This window comes from Zerene cesonia, chromosome 28, assembly GCF_012273895.1.
Source record: "Zerene cesonia ecotype Mississippi chromosome 28, Zerene_cesonia_1.1, whole genome shotgun sequence".
NCBI lineage: Eukaryota > Metazoa > Arthropoda > Insecta > Lepidoptera > Pieridae > Zerene > Zerene cesonia.
Window position 1 is genome coordinate 349,119 of NC_052129.1, and position 19,812 is coordinate 368,930.

The following is a 19,812-nucleotide window of genomic DNA, read 5'->3' on the forward strand; positions in this document are numbered from 1 at the left end:
GGGAGACTTAAATTACCTAAATGTTTAAAACACACATTTCAATATATAATTTGCTAGCTGCGCCCCGCGGTTTCACCCGCGTAAGTCTGTATCCCGTAGGAATATCGGTATAAAAAGTCATTGCAATCGGTTCAGTAGTTTTTATGTGAAAGAGTAACAAACATACGCACATCCTTACAAACTTTCGCATTTATAATATTAGTAGAATAGGATAGTAGGATTACGAACATAGCTTGTAGTTAAGTGTCTAAATACTTTTGGAATTAAGTTTCAAATTTAATTGAATTCTTCAATAATATTGTTATTTATACTAAAACCGTTGTATGGAGTAGGAAATCCTGGGACTGAGTGGGGGCATACCGGGGACGTTAAGGACGTTCAAAAACTGCGGTTAGCTAACTCCAAAATACATTATAATTCACATAATGTGTTAATAAGGGGTAAGCGTGCAAAATTACTGGAATTTCTAATGAATATTTCGGATAATTTCATCAATACGAGAATGTAGTGTTTATAAGATGATTATATATTCCACGCTTCAATAATTTTTTCATTTATTTGAAATAAAACATAGTTCCATTTGTTACTTGTTAGTAACAATGTTTTATATATATGTAGGCTATTACTATAATCGTTAATGTTATATAAATATTCATTCATACGTGTATTTTATTCGTTCTATACATAAATGTACCAGTCTGCCCGTGATCACGTTCAGAAGAAAGTGTTAGATTGAGATATCTCCTATGAAAGTACTTTAAAATCAGTTGAGCTGTTTTGGAGATTTTAGATTTTTCTGTTCAAATATAATTAGTAGGCTAGAGGCTAATAGGCTACTTCTTACTTCTAACAGACAATTCATTCACATGGGAATTTCCTTCAGTATACCATATAGCAATAAAATTCAATATTCTTATAAAAATCTAAAATATTGTGATTACTTCGCAAAGCTTCAAAGATTGAAAATGCAAAAGATTTTGCGACATGCTCGGAGATTGTTCCAATCCCTAAGGATCGAGCGTAATGTATCGTAGATTTTAATATGTGAAGCGATTCCGTTCGCTTATATCAAAATGCATATGTGTGTAGTGTATAGGTTAAACTTTAAGTTCCTGTAATATTCTTTGAATACGTGACAAGAATGTGACATTTCTAGTTTGATCTTGTCAAGAAACAACGAGGCAATATGCACAATTTAGGTTATATAATCTGAAAATTTTTTCACTATTATTAAATGATCACAAACAGTCATTATCATATTCATATAAGCACAACACAACAGACACGCGCTTACATACACAAACACACCCATTCACACATTTACAGAATGAATGAATGAAATGAATGAAATGAAAGAATGAAATGAATGAAATGAAAGAATGAAATGAATGAATGAATGAAATATTCTTTATTGCACACAAAAACAGACATACTCTATCGGCTTAAATTTAAATTTTAATTAAACTGTATGCTTCATCGGCCTAAAATGTAAATGATTTTTTTTATTTCTATTTATTATTATTATTATTCTATTTTACTTTTAAACATAAATTGTAAAATGAAATAACAAATACTATGTATTTGAATTTAAGGGAAGTTACTGTCTTCTGAGATACAGGTAATAACCTAGTTCAGAAGGCAGAGCATCATTGTGAATTTAATATTTGTCCTTGCCAATAATTTCGAAAATTTGGTGTTTTGCTAATAGAGAAATCCTCATATTATAATTAACACGCTTTTACTAGCTTCACCAATATTTTTATAGTGTTGCCCAAATACAAGAACAAGACGAGACTTAGCCAGTCTTGGTCTTGGTCTTGCGCCAATACACCTGATCTTGGTCTTGGTCTTGGTCTTGCGCTCCCAGTCTTGGTCTTGGTCTTGGTCTTGCAGCAAGAGTCTTGCAAGTCTTGCAATTACCTATAGTTTATTACTATTTATTAAAGTTTACTTTAAATCTTAGAAAAACGTATTAGAATTGGAACATTGTGAGCTTGAATTAACATAGCCATAGTAAAGATCAAGCAGATTAATAAATAACTGAAGATTTGATAAGAAATTCGAAAAATCAACTGACCTATATGTCGTTGAGAAGTAAGTACAAAACCTTTGATGCCGCATTATCAAAGTGCCGATGGTTAAAACATAACTATGCATGCACTCAGTTTGATTTTAATAGATATTTTTTTATTCGCTATGTTTATGGTATTAGTCGTAATGCGCATAGGTCCAGTTTTTCATATTCTTTGATACAGTTTTTTGCGTCTCATAGAATTCCTAAGCGTACCTACCTATACACCGAACTGTTACACCTAACTACTCAGTGAAATAGCGCTAAGTCCTAGCTGCAAGACGCAAGAGTCTTGCAGGCTATGTCTTGTTCTTGCTCAAGTCTTGTACGGTCAGTCTTGGTCTTGGTCTTGCTAAAAATACACGGTCTTGTTCTTGCTCTTGGTCTTGCAAAAACGCGAGAACAAGACCAAGACTGCAAGACCAAGACTGCAAGACCAAGACTGAATTTGGGCAACACTATATTTTTATATGTTGCTGACTCTTTTAGGTTCAATTTTGACCACACTTTCAAACTCAAACTCAAACAAACACTTATTCGTTCAACTAGACTTCCTATAGAAGCACTTTTGAATCGTCATATTACACAGTTATAACATTTACCACCGGTTCGGAAGGCAGCTTTACAGAGAAGAGCCGGCAAGAAACTCTGTAGTTGCTCTTTTAAAATAATATCAATTTTACATTTTAATTCTACATAATATGTAACATGTACATAACAACGATGCCCAAGAAAAGGACAGATTGAATTCAAACTTTGTACACTTATCAAGGATCAGTGACAATACGATAATTTTATTACGCCATTACGAATACTCTGCACCTATTAGTGCAAATGACAAATCAGTTGAAATTTTTTTTGTTTTAATGAACTATTTTTATTTCATGTGAAGTTGTAATACTTTTTAACGTAAAGACTAGGCAACGACTTAGTTATAATAAGTTATATTAAAGCTTATATTAATATAAAGGATCTTCATTTTTTGATGCAGGAAATACTAGTAAATAATGATTCTATTTCGCAATTTTCTTATTCTACGTCATAACATGACATGCATAATTCCGTATCTATTGAAAGTAATGAATTTTTAAGCCGTTTATGATTAAAGATTTGTATTTTTCACAATTGTTGTTCAATAATATAAGCGAGCTGTGCCTCGCGGTTTTGCCTGCCTGGTACATGATGGAATATAAACTTCCTCTATTATACATTATTTTCCAATCGGACTCTGCATTTCCTGAGATCAGCGCGTTGAAACAAACATACTCTTTAACTTTATATTATTGGTATCTATAACATGTTATCTGCAAAAACTGCTCAACCGATTGCAATGAAGTTTGGTACGTAGACAGCTGGAAACTTGATATATATATATATATATATATATATATATATATATATATATATATATATATATATATATATATATATATATATATATATGTATGTACGATCGGTTTCACCCGCGTAAGTCCGTATCCCGTAAGAATATCGGGATAAAAAGTTGCCTATATATTCCAGTTTCCATGCTGTCTACGTACCAAACTTCATTGCAATCGGTTTAGCAGTTTTTGCAGATATATATATTTGGATACCCAATAGGTATCCGCTAAAGATTATAATTATAAAAAATTCTACCTACAAAGAGATTAAATATGGTACGAAAGTTACCATAAAAACTAATTTTAAACACGCGGGCGAAGCTGCGGCCAACAGCTAGTAAATAATACTTCCAGCCTTTAAGCAAAGGCCATGTTCCATCATAATACTGCAACCGCCACTTAGAACTGTCGTTATAATCTTGAAAAAAAATCCATCTCTCATTCAAAAGAAGTGACTACGTTGACATTTAAAATGGCGGACGACTTGACATCTTAAATTTTATCTGAGCGAGACCAGAGCTGGTGTATCGCCCATTCACCGCTTGTTATTTAAGACTTATTAAATTATATAGTAAAATTCCGGAGTCCTTTACAACTTTAAATAATATAGGTTCTTTTAAGATGAAATTGTACTACAGGTGGCTGGTGGATACAATTTTACTCTGTGTCTGACTTCATAAATTCGTTATAATTAAAAAAATGTAGTTAACACAGCTGTGCGTCCGATATTTGTATGCCATTTTGCGGCTAATATGTAAACTTCCATCTCTTTGTACACATTAAGAACAAATAAAGAGATTATTATTATTGTATTAATCTACACTATATATATTTTATACTCAAGAGTTTTGGAACGCACTAATGTTAAGATCTGCTAAACCGATTTCGAAGATTCTTTTACCGTTAGATGAGTACGTAATCCCAAAGTGCTAGACTAGATAGAAATCACGTGCGAACCCGGACGCCCGCATATTGGTATAGTATGCTATATCTATATTATGGTCGTGTTCTGGTGACAGACGGACGGACAGACGGACAGACAGAGGCAGGTAGGCAGACCATGAAATCTTAGTAACAGTTTCGTTTTACCCCTTTCCTACTAAATCCTGAAAATCGTGGCAGTATTTAACTAACTGATCAATAACTACTAACTAGTAGTACAATTAACACAGTAGCAATACAGTTGATATATCTTCATCATCAGCCCATATATGTTCCCACTGCTGGGACATAGGCCTCCTATGAGGGTTCAGGCCATGATCCACCACGCTGGCCAAGTGCGGGTTGGCAGATGTCACATGTCGTCGAACTTTTAATTCTTGGACATGTTTCCTCACGATGTTTTCCTTCACCGTTTAAGCAGTGGTGATGTTATCCACATGCGCAGATAAATTGAAAAATCAATTTATTTCCTGCACGCTCGCCCGGTCTCGAACCCCGACTTATCGATTTTGAAGTCCGAGGTTCTCACCACTGAGCCACCACTGCTTATATATCTTAATACTCGTATATCTTAATTATACTAAATGCAGGTAAACTAAGATCAAAGAACAATATCCCAAAAGAAGAATTACAAATTCAATAAACTATATTAAGTATAGAAATCTTGAAGAATCATGGAACCGTTTGGCCATAGCAACTGGGCCGAAATATTACACGAGATTATTCAAAGAGAACTTTTATATTGAGGCCAGAGGAAGGATAATGAATCAGCAATAAATAAAATGATCTAAGCCTAGACTTTTCCAGACCCGATCTTTAGGTATCTAGGATTTATAGTTCGTCCAGTTTTTTTATTCGAGGTTGTTGACTCTAACGTCAAGTGGAATTTGTAGTTTATTCGTTTGTAAATGTTGTTTATTCGTAAAATCGCTGCGTAATAAATATTCTATTTCACCCACACAACGTCGTTATAGCTAGGTATTCAGTCGGGTTAGCTTGGTTAATAGTTTTTAGAGAAGAGCCAGTAAAAAACTCTGCAGTATATGGCATTAGCTGCGCCCCGCGGTTTCACCCGCGTAAGTCCGTATCCCGTAGGAATATCGGGATAAAAGTTGCCTATATGTTATTCCAATTGTTCAGCTGTCTACGTACCAAATTTCATTGCAATCGGTTCAGTAGTTGTTGCGTGAAAGAGCAACAAACACACACCAATCCTCACAAACTTTCACATTTATAATATTAGTAGGATTATTATATCGATTTTACATTTTTATTTTGCATCACATATCATAATAATGCTAAATAACTGTCCTATGGTTACGCTACAACATTCCATGTATTCTCATCCATATATCACAACCATTTTCATAATATATTCAAACTCATAATATTACGAAAAACAACTCGCAAAGTCCAGTCGAGCGATTGATTTCAAGAGAAAAAACGCCCCAAAGGTTCCTTTGTGATATAATCACGCAATCTTTGGAAGCGGGTATTGTGCAGAAATGGAAAATTATTATGAACAAGAACCCTTAAAAGTTCTAAATTGCGACGAGGAAATTTATAATATTTCTCGCTGTTAGTCACTTTATGTGTTTAATAACGTTGATAGAAATTTCTAATTTGTATTTTGATTACATTTTTAATTTGGTTTCTTCAGAGGAAGAGTTGGGAGTTTGAGCTGGTTGGAGCGGTAAATAAAATATAAATTTGAAAACTAGCAAGGACTTTTTGTAGTTTCCACCGACGGTTGGTTTTTCGTAGTCTTTAAATTTTAATTAAATTGTAATGACTTTTTTTTTGGGAAAAATACAAATTTCTTTAATGATGTTGATATAAAATGTGATGTATAAATATTATTTTGTGAGCAATGTTTGTGAAAATATATCGAAGTATGTTTGTTACTCTTTCACACGAAAATCACTTGACGAGGCAGTGATATATTTTATTCAACAGAATAACAATAAGCTATAAAAATACTTTATTCGCGAAAAACGGCATGGCACAATGTAGATTATAGTCTATGTAATTCTATGATCATCCTCCTATCCTATATCCTACTATAATATAGTATTATAAATGCGAAAGTTTGTAATAATGTATGTGTGTTTGTTGCTCTTTCACGCAAAAGCTACTGAACCGATTGCAATGAAATTTGGTACGTAGACAGCTGGACAACTGGAATAACATATAGGTAATTTTTTATCCCGATATTCCTATGGATACGGACTTACGCGGGTGAAACCGCGGGGCGCAGCTAGTTTTTCATAAGACTGTCCATTCTGCATAACGCTGGTAAAGTTAAAACTCAGGCCAACGCGGCTCTTCATACATGAACAATTTGCCACTATCATCAATATTTTAATTACTAATATTATTCATTTAACTCAATACATAAAACGCAAAGGTGACTGATTGACAGATATATACACGCACAGCCTAAACTACTGGTATGATCGTATGTATATGCTGTAGTTCATGATCTTCCCCCAAAGGGGTGAAATAGGCGATTTATTTTGACCACGCGGTCGAAGCTGCGGCCAACAACTAGTCCAGTATAATACTTGTTGTGATGAGCTGGTCTTTAGTTCTGATCTCTCCAACCAATTTTCATCAAACGCCACGAATATTTTTCTGAGTTTTTCATAAAAAGCTCGCAGCAAGATCTTAATTACTGTTCGTAAATCAACGATGAGACAGAACAATTGAAATGTTAAAGGCCTCGCGTAAATTCTATCGAGATAGGCTTTTTGTAGCAGTTTCTCTCTAGGGCATTAAAAATACTCTGCTCTTGTCCCACTTTAATTAAGAGTTGCTAAGTTGCATGGGAGCCAGATGAAATTCTCTTACAGAAACTTGAGGAAGCGGTAATGCATTTGTGAAACAGGTAAATTTATATCTTTATTATTAGGAGTTAACTAAAAAAAAGCAGTGGTGGCTCAGTGGAGAAAAACTTCAAAATCGATAAGTCGGGGTTCGAGATGGGGCGGGCGTGTAGGAAATATATTAATTTTTGAATTGCACATGTGATAGCATCACCACTGCCTAAAACGGTGAAGGAAAACATCGTGAGGAAACCGGCATGTCCAAGAATCAAAAAGTTCGACGACATGTGACATGTGCCAACCCACACTTGGCCAGCGTGGTGGATTATGGCCTGAACCCTCATAGGAGGCATGTGTCCCAGCAGTGGGAACGTATGGGCTGATGGTGATGATGATGATGATGATTATTAGGAGGTCGAATTTTTTTTATACGTAGCCGTGATGGTTTTGAGCAGGAAATCGGTTTATATTGCTTTTTTAGCAATTCATCTTCTAGAAAAATCCAGCCGTACAAAGGATAAGTCGAAACCAACAAATAAAACATTAGGTAGGTACATACTACCAACAACAACCGTTAGTACCACAATTAGAAACTAATTTCGTGACAAACAGCAATGCGGAATATATCTATATCGCAATTAAGATCTGCTAAACATTATTACCAGCAATTAAATACACTTCTTCGTAGATTAATAGATATGAAATGTCGCAAACACAACACCGACCGCTGTAACAGGCGCAATTATACTAGTAGCGAGGTGGAATATCACAGAATTTCTCTGAGCAAATCGTACGAATCGTGGTTACAACTTCCTTATCAAAGTGTTTATGTGTTCATACTATATAGTTGTTTTTTTTCGTTACTATTTTAAATAAAGTGAGAAATTATCGAAATATATAAAGAAAAATGTATTTAATGACCATCTTCCTTAGTATAATGATATCAACGCACGGCGCCGAACGGCTTTTAAGAGTTTTGCATCATTTTTCTTTTACTGGTGTTGGTGAACAATAAGAATATATGGGAATTCGATTCTTTTACTAAAAATTGGCTTAGTTTGTACTAGCTGCGCCCCGTGGTTTAACCCGCGTAAGTCCGTATCCCGTAGGAATATCGGAATAAAAAGTTATTCCAGTTGTCCAGCTATCTACGTATCAAATTTCATCAATCTATACTCTATATCTAACAAAAACTACTAAAGTTTTTGTTTGAAAGAGTAACAAACATACACACAACCTTACAAACTTTTACATTTATAATATTCGTAGGATTTGGCTTAGGTGGTAACCTTCGTTATGATTGGAGCTTAATCGACAGAATATTGTTTGGCACCCAGCGAAGTGAGCACGGGTCTGCAATTATCTAGCTATACCCAGAGGTTTCACCCGCGTCGAACATGATTTTGTATAGCTTTCGTAGTCTAAAGTCATATATGACGTGGGTAGCTTTCCTCAATAAATGAATAATAAATATTCAGCATAACAATAAATTTTCAATTCGAATTAGAAATTCCCGATATTGCCGCGTTTAAACAAGCATACTTTTCACCTTTATACTATTAGTATAGATAAATATAATATAATATACCAGATTTTTCCCGCGGCTTCGCATGCGTTAAATTCGGAGAAGTTTAATAATTCTTTTTATACATATAAACCTTACCTTAAATAAACCCATCAAACTACGTTGCATGGTTTTAAAGATTTAAGCCTACATAGGGACAGAGAGACAGACAGATAAAGCAACTTGTTTTATACAGTGTAGTGATAAAACATTAAAACAATTACATGATAATAACCAGACGGTGTTGTATAATCTGCTGCTTATTTAACTTAGACTTACTAGAGTTATAATACTTTGCTATTTCAACACAAACACGTAGGTAATTGATATAATTTTGTACGATAGCAAGCCCTCAAAATATTGCCATGAGAAACGATTTTTCCTTTACATGTATCGAATGAAGAAGAATATAAATCTATGAAGAATGCATTCGACAAAACTGCATTGCAACGTGGAAATAACAATGTAATATGCATCATCGCGCGTGGAGACATTACGTAGCTACAACGTGACTCGACTAAAAAATCATTATTAAATTATTATGATGCTTGAAGAATAATATAACATAAAATCAGAATGATTTCTCGGAGATATGATAATTTTTTATCAGTAAAATAAATGCTCACAGGTATCTTTACGATTTTCTATAATATCAAATTTGTAGCATTATTATATTAGCATATAACTTGAACTGTCACAAGCATTTGTCAATCCTTTCTGTATCCTTTACCTAATGCATGAAATGCGTCACAAACTGATCACTCGTCTCCCAGTAAATAGGATTGCAGTATGTAAAAGCAATGCATTTCGAAGTTAAGCAGCAAACTGTGTCAGCCAAGTGAACCGAGCTCTGATCGGGGGCAGGTGACGCTTCAACTTTTGGCAGATTTTATTAAGAGAAGCGTGCTTGAGTTGAAAACATTGTGACCGTTAATCTGAATGACAATTTCAGCAATGTTTTTTTTGGTACAAGACTCTTGTGAATATTGAGAAAATCTATTCATTTGTTTAACAATTTTACCACAACACAACAAATTAAAAATCTTGCAAATGTACAAAATTGTGATTTATACTTAATTTGTATCTCGTTTCATAATCTTAAACAGTAGGTATCTATAAAAAGGAATTGAGAGAATTTTTGTTTCATTAAATATTAGTACCAAGAATTACATTATGATGTAGTACCTAAATGTGCATATCATTATAATTCATCATCAACCCATATATGTTCCCACTGCTGGGTCACAAGCCTCCTATGAGGGTTGAGGCCATAATCCACCACGCTGGCCAAGTGTGGGTGGGCAGATGTCACATCTTTCCAGGTTCTAAAATGAGACCATATCTTTCTTATCAAAGACAAAAACAATCACGCCAATCGGTTAAAATCACCAAGGAGCTACTTACGAAACTAAAACAGAAATAGTCATATTGAGAACCTGGTTTTAAGGAACGTCGTTAAAAATACATTTCAGAAGACAGAAAAATTAATTAGAAACACGATAGTTTCTTCCTTCAAGAGTAGACATGCCTTATTCAATGTAATATTTTTGGTAGAACAATAAATGGATAGGACATTTGCTGAATTAATATATTTTTTTGTGAGCTATAGCGGATTCGTGCCTTGCATATTTAAGTGTCACATTTTCAGACATGTCATCCGAATGTAAGCTATACTCGCCAGTTACAGGCATTATTAATAAAATGGCGTCAGTATGGTGCTATTTAAAAACTATTCACTGAAACGATCCAAACAATGAAGAATAATGCAAATAAATCTCAATCTATGAAGCATGATAAGATACTATAACTAAAGTTTTGTCGTTAACAGAATCTATTAATAACTTATTAACTAATTATGGTTTGGAAGCCATTTATGTGGTTGTAATAAAGATTTATTATTAACTTAGAACCGATGCAATATAGATAGAACATTTACGTATAATCTTACATATTTTGTAGATGTTTAATATAAACTAAAATAAGGTTTTTAGACGATTCATTGTTTATCAATTTAACTGGAACAAACGGTGGCCATAAAATGACATTCTTTAAGTATAATATGTGTTTTTTATACTTATTATAAGAGAAGAGTTAACAGATACCTTCTAGGGAAGCGCACCATCTCAGGCCACATCTCAGCTTACCATCAGGCGAGATCGCGCTCAAGCACTGCCCTATTACCCAATAAAAAATATGTTCCTACACAAATTCTTACATAAAATTAGTCTTTTAAATTTATACGATGAATACTCACTGTTACAATTATTAGAATATGACATGTACTATGTATAAAAGAAGAAATCATAAGTATAGTAAAAACATCTTTTGTATCGGTAATAGTTTTATGTCTTTTAATCTTATATACAATTTTATATGTCTACAATGTATTTTATTAACAGAGTATAAAACTAAGCATAATCTCTATACAGATTACCTGTACATATCAAACAATCCATACTGATATTATGAATGACTAGCTGCGCACCGCGGTTTCACCCGCGTAAGTCCGTATCCCGTAGGAATATCGGGATAAAAAGTTGCCTATATGTCATTCCAGTTATCCAGCTGTCTGCGTACCAAATTTCATTGCAATCGGTTCTGTAGTTTTTGCGTGAAACAGCAACAAACACACACACATCCTTACAAACTTCGCATTTATAATATTAGTACAATAGGATAATCTTACGCTTCCACGGCTCGGCTAAAAATGCAAATATGTACTTAGAACTCAAAGAAAAGAAATGCTCAAATACAGACTGCTTCTTCAAAACTAAGCCCCTTAGATTGTGTTTCGGTCATACAAAATAAATTCACTACTAAACAGTATATTATCTCGGAACGCTTATATCATTTCCTCAGTCCACGTCTCCAATTCAGTGTTAAGATTAACCAGTCGCAGTTGTACACGGCGGAAATTTAAAACAATCGCAAAAGGGCGTTTGTTAAAATCAAGTTATTCAGAGCTCTCCTCAAACGGCAAGAGTGCTCCACTCCTCTGTTTCACTTGAATTTATTCGTTTAACTGTAGTGGCTATTGTTTCATATTCTCCAGTGTTTTTTGTGCCAGATTGTGAATTCGTGTTCAAACGATTTTATGTCGTTATTTGTAGGGATGTAATGATTTTCATGACAGACCATTTATGATAATACTACGTTTTAACCGTGGCTTCGCACGCATTAATTTGGAGTAGTTTGATAGATGTTATTATACATATGAATCTTCCTCTTGAATCACTCTGTTTATTACAAAAAAAACCCATCTGAATCCGTTGAGTAGTTTTAAAGATTTACGCATACATAGAGACATAGGGACAGAGAATGCGACTTTATTTTATACTATATATTGATAGTACATAATTGAAGGTATTATAAATAATTAATGTTTACATTCTAAAAGTATAACTTATTCCCTTTCATCGCAACCAAGTAAATCACAGTCGTAGTAAAATAAAGAAAAATGAAAATATACAAAGAATAAGCTAATAAAACTCAGAAATACGCTGGAATGGAATCTATATTACCTACAGCCCTCCGGGTGCCACTCAGGCACATTCAGGTAGAGGATTGTGTTCTTTGATATTTCTTTCAATATATTAGTTATATAGCGCTTTATGTTTGTGATGAATTGGTTTTCTATACGGTCTGCGCTAAAACATTTTATTGGGGCCTTTTAGAATTTTTGTTGGATTTATTCTGAATTGCTTATTTCGAAATACCTAGCTACTTTAACAATACACGTGCTGTGTATATTGAGATCGGTCATTATAGAAAATTGAACTATACGAATCTGTTCTTAGGAAGCATATTAACGATTTTAGGGACAGAAAAAACATCCATTCGTTTAAAAACTAGATCCATTTCAAGAATAAAAACCGATCGTTTTGAAGAGTAAAAGTAACGTTCTTTATTTAGGAATTAAAGCTTTTAACGGATTTAAAACATGATTTATTTATAACATTATTTGACCCGGCGATAAATGTATAATACTCACGTAAAATCAAACAAAAATACGAACATTATATTAAATAGTGTTTAAATATCGGGTTGATGTAGTAAATCCTTAATGATATTAAAAATGTTTATTTGTTAATTTACACATGAATTCATGAAATCAAGTTCTATAACATTCAATAAATTAATGATAGTAATGGTAAACAATACCAAAGGAGTATCCAAGTACTTATTAATTATTTTATGAGTATAAAAAAATGTCTAATAAAAATTAATCAATTTTCAGAGTGGTGGTGTGATGTTCTCGCCTCTAGGGCGACTGAGAGTCGCACAAGCTGTGAGAAAGCAGGTAAACATTGCAGCATTATATACGTTTTAAATAAGGAATAAAATAACCACGGATAATATATATAATACTATACTAGTAAATAAACAAAGTCAGAGAAAGTTAAGTGTTGGTCTGTGTAAAGATACTACAGTCCTAAGTATTTATATTTTTCAAAATGATTATTATAATGTAATCCTTAGAAAAATGGTTTAATATTGGTGTAAAGTAAATAGTATTTATTAACAAGCTTTTACTAGCTTTGTTTGAATGTTTGTATGTACTGATTCCCTTTGATTTTGTACCGCTTTAAAGAGACAGATTTAATTCAAATTTGTGTATTATAAAGGATCGGTGGTAAACCAATATTTTCATGAGTTTATCTTATTATCCTAATTAACATCGCTAGGATTAAATAACTTATTTACCTTCACGTATAATATTATGTAGGAAATTAATATTTATTGATTCTATAATCAAAGCGTAATTAATAGTTTTTGTATTTATTTTCACTTAAAAGGACCCTTATTCATATGTTATATCACTGTATTATTTCTACATATATGTATACAAGCACAATTAAGATCTATTCAGAATGTTCTATATTTCCCTTCCAATTATCTAAAGAAATTTCTTATAGGATACTAATAACATAAACGAAGCCATTAAAAAAACAGTAAATAACTGAAATAACTCGGCCGTTGTGCCTAATCGAACTTGGGTTAATACGTCTTCGATCAATCTCATCGTTTTGGATACAGGCCAAGGAGACAAAGTTATTTACATATGTTGGATGCTACACTATTTTTACTTGGCGAAATGCTATCGGAGCAATGTATTGTGCTTTTAGGAAGTCACTGTTGTGGAATGAATCGTAGGGGGAAAGATATGAGAATCTTGCTTGTTCTTATAAGGTCTTTAAATTATTAACTCGCTCTCATAAAGCTGCGATGGAGCTGTATCTGCATTTTTTTGTATAAATGAAATACATACCTGTAAATTATTTATGTAGGAAGAATATAATGAAGAATTAAATCATTGACGACAGAATTAATGAAAGTTTAAAATAACACTTCGTTCCTCTGGAAATGTATTAAAATATATGAGATAAATAGAAATATTCAAAACGTATTTACCATATTTTAACCCTGATTTTACTATAAAATATAAACTTCTATTTATCACATTATTTTAAATACTTCAACGATACTATGTTTAATACTATTCTAATACATAAATCTCACTCAGACTCATTTATATTAAGATTAATTAGGTAACCTTTCTTTGTAAGAGGTTAATTTTTATAGTGAGGTCATTTAGGTTCCTTTCCTAGTGCAGAAAATTACTTTCGATACTACAACGACTGCTTAGCACGATAAAGTATCTATAAATTATTATTCAGCACGGTTTACAGATAAGCCAGCTCCCCGTGATAAGTTCAGAGGCGACTCCACTGCAGGCGCCGCTCTGTTATCAGCTGATTTGTCCGCCGCTCGCGCCGCTCCCCGCCTGCGCACCCTGCGAGCTGCCACCACCGTACGCCATGTATCCCATGCCTTATGAAAGTAAGACTCTGTTTTGTGTGGGTAGATAGAAATTATATAAGGCAGGCTTTTTTTTACTGATTTAGTCATTTTAATAAGGTCGTATGACAATTTATAATTGTTTTATGGACAACATTATTTAATATTGCTTCTTTTCTTTAATTTTGTACTGAATAATTTATGCGTCAATGTGATTTCGGAACATAATCAAATAAAAAGTCTATTTGATTTAATGACTTTGGCAAAGATCATTAAAATAAAGCAATAGGTGTAACAACTGTTTCAGCGGGGCCCATCTACGGGCCGCCGGCGCAGTTCGCGCTGGTGCCGGCCCCGTACAGCACGGCGTGCTGCGAGCCGACCTGCTGCGCCCCCCTCGACAAACAGCCCCGCATACCCCCACCACCCCTTCACCCGGCGTTCATCTACTAACTTACAGCTATTCCTCAGCTTATCCAGCATTAATTTTAATTAAATTTAAGTCTGTATCTTTTATAACCACGGAATTATAATGGATTGTAAGAAGCGTAGCGTACGAAGTCTCGAAGCGGACTCCTGAATGTATGATTGTTTAAGTCGGAAATCTTTAGTTTATAAGTTTTGGTATACTCTTTAATATGCGCTTCGTACAAACAGTTGTTATCTATATGCGTAACGTAATAGTTATATGTAGAGATTCCATGGTTTTCAGTCATTCCTTTTGCTCAAGTCTTCCAAGTATCCTCATGCTCAAATTTAGTTCGCTTATAGTAAACGATGCTACGACAAATATCAGAAAAGGTTCTGAAGTGATGCAAGAAGTGTTCAAGGTTTAGAAATTGTGTATCGAATTAGTTTTCGACCATTTATCTGGTGTCTCGTTGTTAATTTTGTTAAATAGTGGTACTGTATTGCTTGATATCGCTTGAATTGATTTTTTCGTTCACGCCAATTTGATACTTACAATGTTAGGAATTAGCAGCGTGTTTTATGAATCAACACTTGACGAAAACCTAAATTTCAAAATAATTGTATCGATATACCTAAATTAGAAGTATTGTCTATCAATGTGACATATATTAAGGCTTATACTAATATCATCGTTAGGGATCCTTGCGAAGAAGGTCGCGTGATGAATGTAATATTATTCTAAACAGCTGTAGCGAAATATTGACCCGTGAACACGTGTCTCAGCGAAACATCGATACAATGACACGTGGTTGTGTGACACATGTAGCCGATTCGATTGTTATAATAATAGGTAAATAATAGTTACGTATAGATTCTGTTATATTTGGTATCTTGTTAAAAATAACCGCACAAAGTAAAGAGGACAAAGTTATCGCTAGCCATAAAGTTTTCATACGTTGTTGAGATCGCTTGTTATCCTTTTAAAGGAGTTACGTTTAACAATAGCAATAAAATATAAAATAATTAATTTGTTGCCCTAATATAGAACAGAGAACCTATTTTTAGTAGTTTAGTTTTAGATGATATTGACAATGAATTATATCTGGGGTCCAAAGTGTGATAAATAATGTGAATCTTGGAATTCCGCAAAATTTTGCTCGAAAAAGCGAATCGTCAAGGATATTTCACTATTCACATTTCCACTGCTGTTATATCACTGTGTTGGTTTTTATATTGTTTCAAATGTATTCGTAACCCCGTTGTTGACACGCCAGGACCAATTACTTTGGTAGATTTTTGAATTTTCACTGTAAAATTCAATTGCACACCCCGTAGATGGCAATATTTTGATAAATTTAACGATTTCAATACATAATTCTATTTTCATGATTTTTTAAAGGCCTTGTTTTAAAAGCAGGGGCGCATTTATGTACAATATTTCCAGAATCTATTATTATATTTGCTTCAATTACATAAAACCATATGATCATGTTGTTAAATTTATAATTATCAAGCTTGGATTATTAAATTTTTGTTCTTCTATATCTTCTTTTCAATAAATTCATAAATACATTACCTAGAATCGCTCTCCATAATTTCCTAGACCACGTTCCAGCTTATTATCGAGTTAGTATTATAAAAAGAGTAAAATAACAATTTTCGGGTCTGTTTCATGTTAATTTAAATGTCCAGCCTTGATGATATTAACTCCAGAAAAAGAGCAGAGAGACGAAGTCAACTTTGCAGGATATGTTTACTACATTTAAAGTTAATATTGTCAAAAATGTCTGGGCTATTTGTCAGATCTGATATTAGATCAAAACTAATAAAATACTTTATTGTAATTCATATTCTAACTCATTTAAACAAACTTAATCCATGATTAAATATCATGAAGGAAAAACTAAATTCATTTCCATAAAAGTGAAGAAAATGGGAAGATAAATCAATACTGTTCGAAATAATTAAATGATGACTTCTAAATTTGTAGCTAGGGTACTTATTTACCAGAAGATTGTGAAACAGGCCCTCAATGTTTTGGCTCTCAAATATCTAAAAGTATTTTTCTAATACTCTTAAATGTATCGTATCTTATATCACTATCAACATCTGTAGATGCTAGGCTTCAAATATTAACTAATTATAGTCTAACTGAAAACGCTGTCAATTTACTATCTTGGACTTGTACTACTATATTATAGCATTTAAGTGTAGCTATAATTGTGATTACTTTATCCTTTACTCTAATCTATTAATTATTGTCTGCTTCTTTATTTTGTGTATTCTCAATTATTATATTCTGATTGTTTAGTTTGGAATCTATTTTGGAAATTGAACGTGTTGTGATTTGTTTAAAGATATATTGTGATTATTGAAATGCAGCTAATTTTAGACGTACGTAAGTAAATATATCACTTGTCTATCAGCTTCAAATTTTGCTAGAAATATATGCCCCAATAATAATGTGTTCTTCTCACGACATTAAAACTAAACGACTATTTTTCGTTCTCATCAAATGGCATATATTTGTGGCAATTAGTCTATCGAACTACGTGGCCTAGACACTTACTGCCTGACATATCGGATATATTAGAAATCACTACGCTATAGTTTTTATTTTTCGTGTATCTGTATATAATCTTTCGCTAGACATATTTGAATTTTAACTGATGTAATTTAGACAATATTAATGTAACCGAACCTAGATGTCTTAATTATTATCTTATATGTAAGCGATCACTTCATTAATGTTATTAAACGCTTAGTATTAATGTGATGTCTATTGTCGTAGTCAAGTTTAAACTTTTTAAATATTTCTACAAATAGCATGAGCCTCTTGTTGTCGGTGTGAATTTTAATAATCTATTTCGTAAATGTCTATTACAGTGTTGCTTGATGTCGTACCTCTTAAAATTACAGAATTTATAAATATTCTAAATTTCCTCGTATCAGAACTTTTAATCTTACCAGTGTATTGATCGTATAGTGGCTTCGTTTCGTTTTTGCTGTTGTTATCATCAGAATTGTTACAATTACATTCTGCGTTGTTGAACGAGGTGTAGATGTCAGTATTGGTCTCAATGTAGCCGTCCTGTGACGAACGTTCGTTTGGTCTAAGGCCCTGATGTACTTTTATATTGATTCTGTGGTAAATCTTAAATCCGTCTGATTGAAGCATAGGTTATACAGGGACAAAGACAATACATATGGTTGAAATGGCGTAAGGGAATAAGGAAAGGCACAGTAACGTTCGTTACATGTACTCTTATCTATGCTTTCTGCTGTTACGTTGACGATACGTTTAACAATAGCATCAGAGTTGTTATCTTCATAATCATAAATGTTACTTTTATCATATTATTAATAATCACATTTCTCTATTAAACTTTTAGAGTATTTACGAAGATGCGTACAAATGTTCGTCAAATGTGCAGTTGTTTATGAAGTACGTGCGCCAACAACAGAAGCGTTGTCCAGTCATTATAATATTTAGAAAGCTATATATTTGTTAAATATTTGTCCCCTACATCAGTAAGAATTTTTATAAACCTTTACAAATTTGTAGTCCGACGTTTTGGTTATGATCGTTCTACCCTTTTAGACGCTAAAGATGTATCGCAGATTATTTTCTTCGTAAAAAACATTACATAGCTGTATTTTAACTGTTGACTACTTTTAAGAAGTCTATTTTAAAATGCTACGCGTCGAAAACTGTTATACGACCATTTAGGCTGATGTATTGAAAATGATAATAATTCAAATAAAGAAAATACTAAAAAAATCTAAGTGTGAATCTATTTATGTGTATTTGTAGATCGATATACGTAATGAATATTCATAAAAGTCTATGTGTTTAGATATTGCTATAAATATTCCACAGATAACTAAATAAGATATTATTATAGATATATTAGAAGTAAATGCTAATAATGAATAGATATAATGGAATAGTAACGCTCGTACCGTGATCATAATCTGTCATTGCGCACATTTAATGTTATTATTATACGAATTATAATAAGTGAAATATACTGTCAAATCTAAAACATCGTATCATCGAATGTAGGTGATTGTTGGTAGATATTTATAATTATCTAGCTATTATATGTGATATTGTTATTGGAATAATAGATATTTTAAAGGCTAATAATGATAATTCTATATTCTCCTTGTTGACTTGTGTAATAGAATAAAGCGTTTTAAGACATACTACTGTAAGAGTGCTGTACGATTCGGGTGTTTGTGAAGTGTGAGATATTTGTTCGTTCTCTTACATTATATAATCAAACTAGCTTTTGCTCGCAGCTTCGCACGCGTTAAATTCAGAGTATTTAATAGATGTTATAGATCTTATTATACATATAAACGTTCGTCTTGAATCACTCTATCTTTAAAAAAAACCATCAAAATCCGTTGCGTAGTTTTAAAGATTTAAGCTTTATTTTGAGATATTTTATACTATGTAGTGATTATCAGGCTCAGTCATAACATTTACACTAAGATAAAATAGCCTTTATAGTTTTTTATAAAATATTATCTGTTCGGTTTCGTTCATGGTACATATAAAGTACATATAAAGCCTATGACTTTATGAAATCGATCCAGGAGTTTTTGTGTGAAAACATACAAATAAACTTACATACAAATCTTTCATCTTTATAATATCAATGTACATATAGATGGGCACTATTTTCCATCTAACATATATAAGCTGATAAAAGTAACATGATAGATATATTATTCGCAATATTGCCGTAACGCAATATTATATTTCGAGAATGGGACAAAAGCAATTTTATTTGATCTCATTGTAAATTG

At 32.8% G+C, this 19,812-nt stretch overlaps 1 protein-coding gene across 4 annotated transcripts in view; it reads left to right on the top strand.

Annotated features, from left to right (window-relative positions):
• LOC119837660 (protein boule-like) overlaps window positions 1-19,551 on the top strand; it is a 35,075-nt gene extending 15,524 nt beyond the window's left edge. Inside the window, exons 2-4 of one of the 4 annotated variants that reach the window (XM_038363378.1) lie at window positions 13,022-13,084; window positions 14,463-14,625; window positions 14,873-19,551. In XM_038363378.1, the coding sequence (XP_038219306.1) occupies window positions 13,022-13,084; window positions 14,463-14,625; window positions 14,873-15,036 (390 nt within the window). In that variant the 3' untranslated portion in view covers window positions 15,037-19,551. The remainder of the gene's footprint in view (window positions 1-13,021; window positions 13,085-14,462; window positions 14,626-14,872) is intronic. The other 3 variants (XM_038363381.1, XM_038363380.1, XM_038363382.1) reach the window with 3 other exon arrangements.
• Window positions 19,552-19,812: the final 261 nt, after the last annotated feature.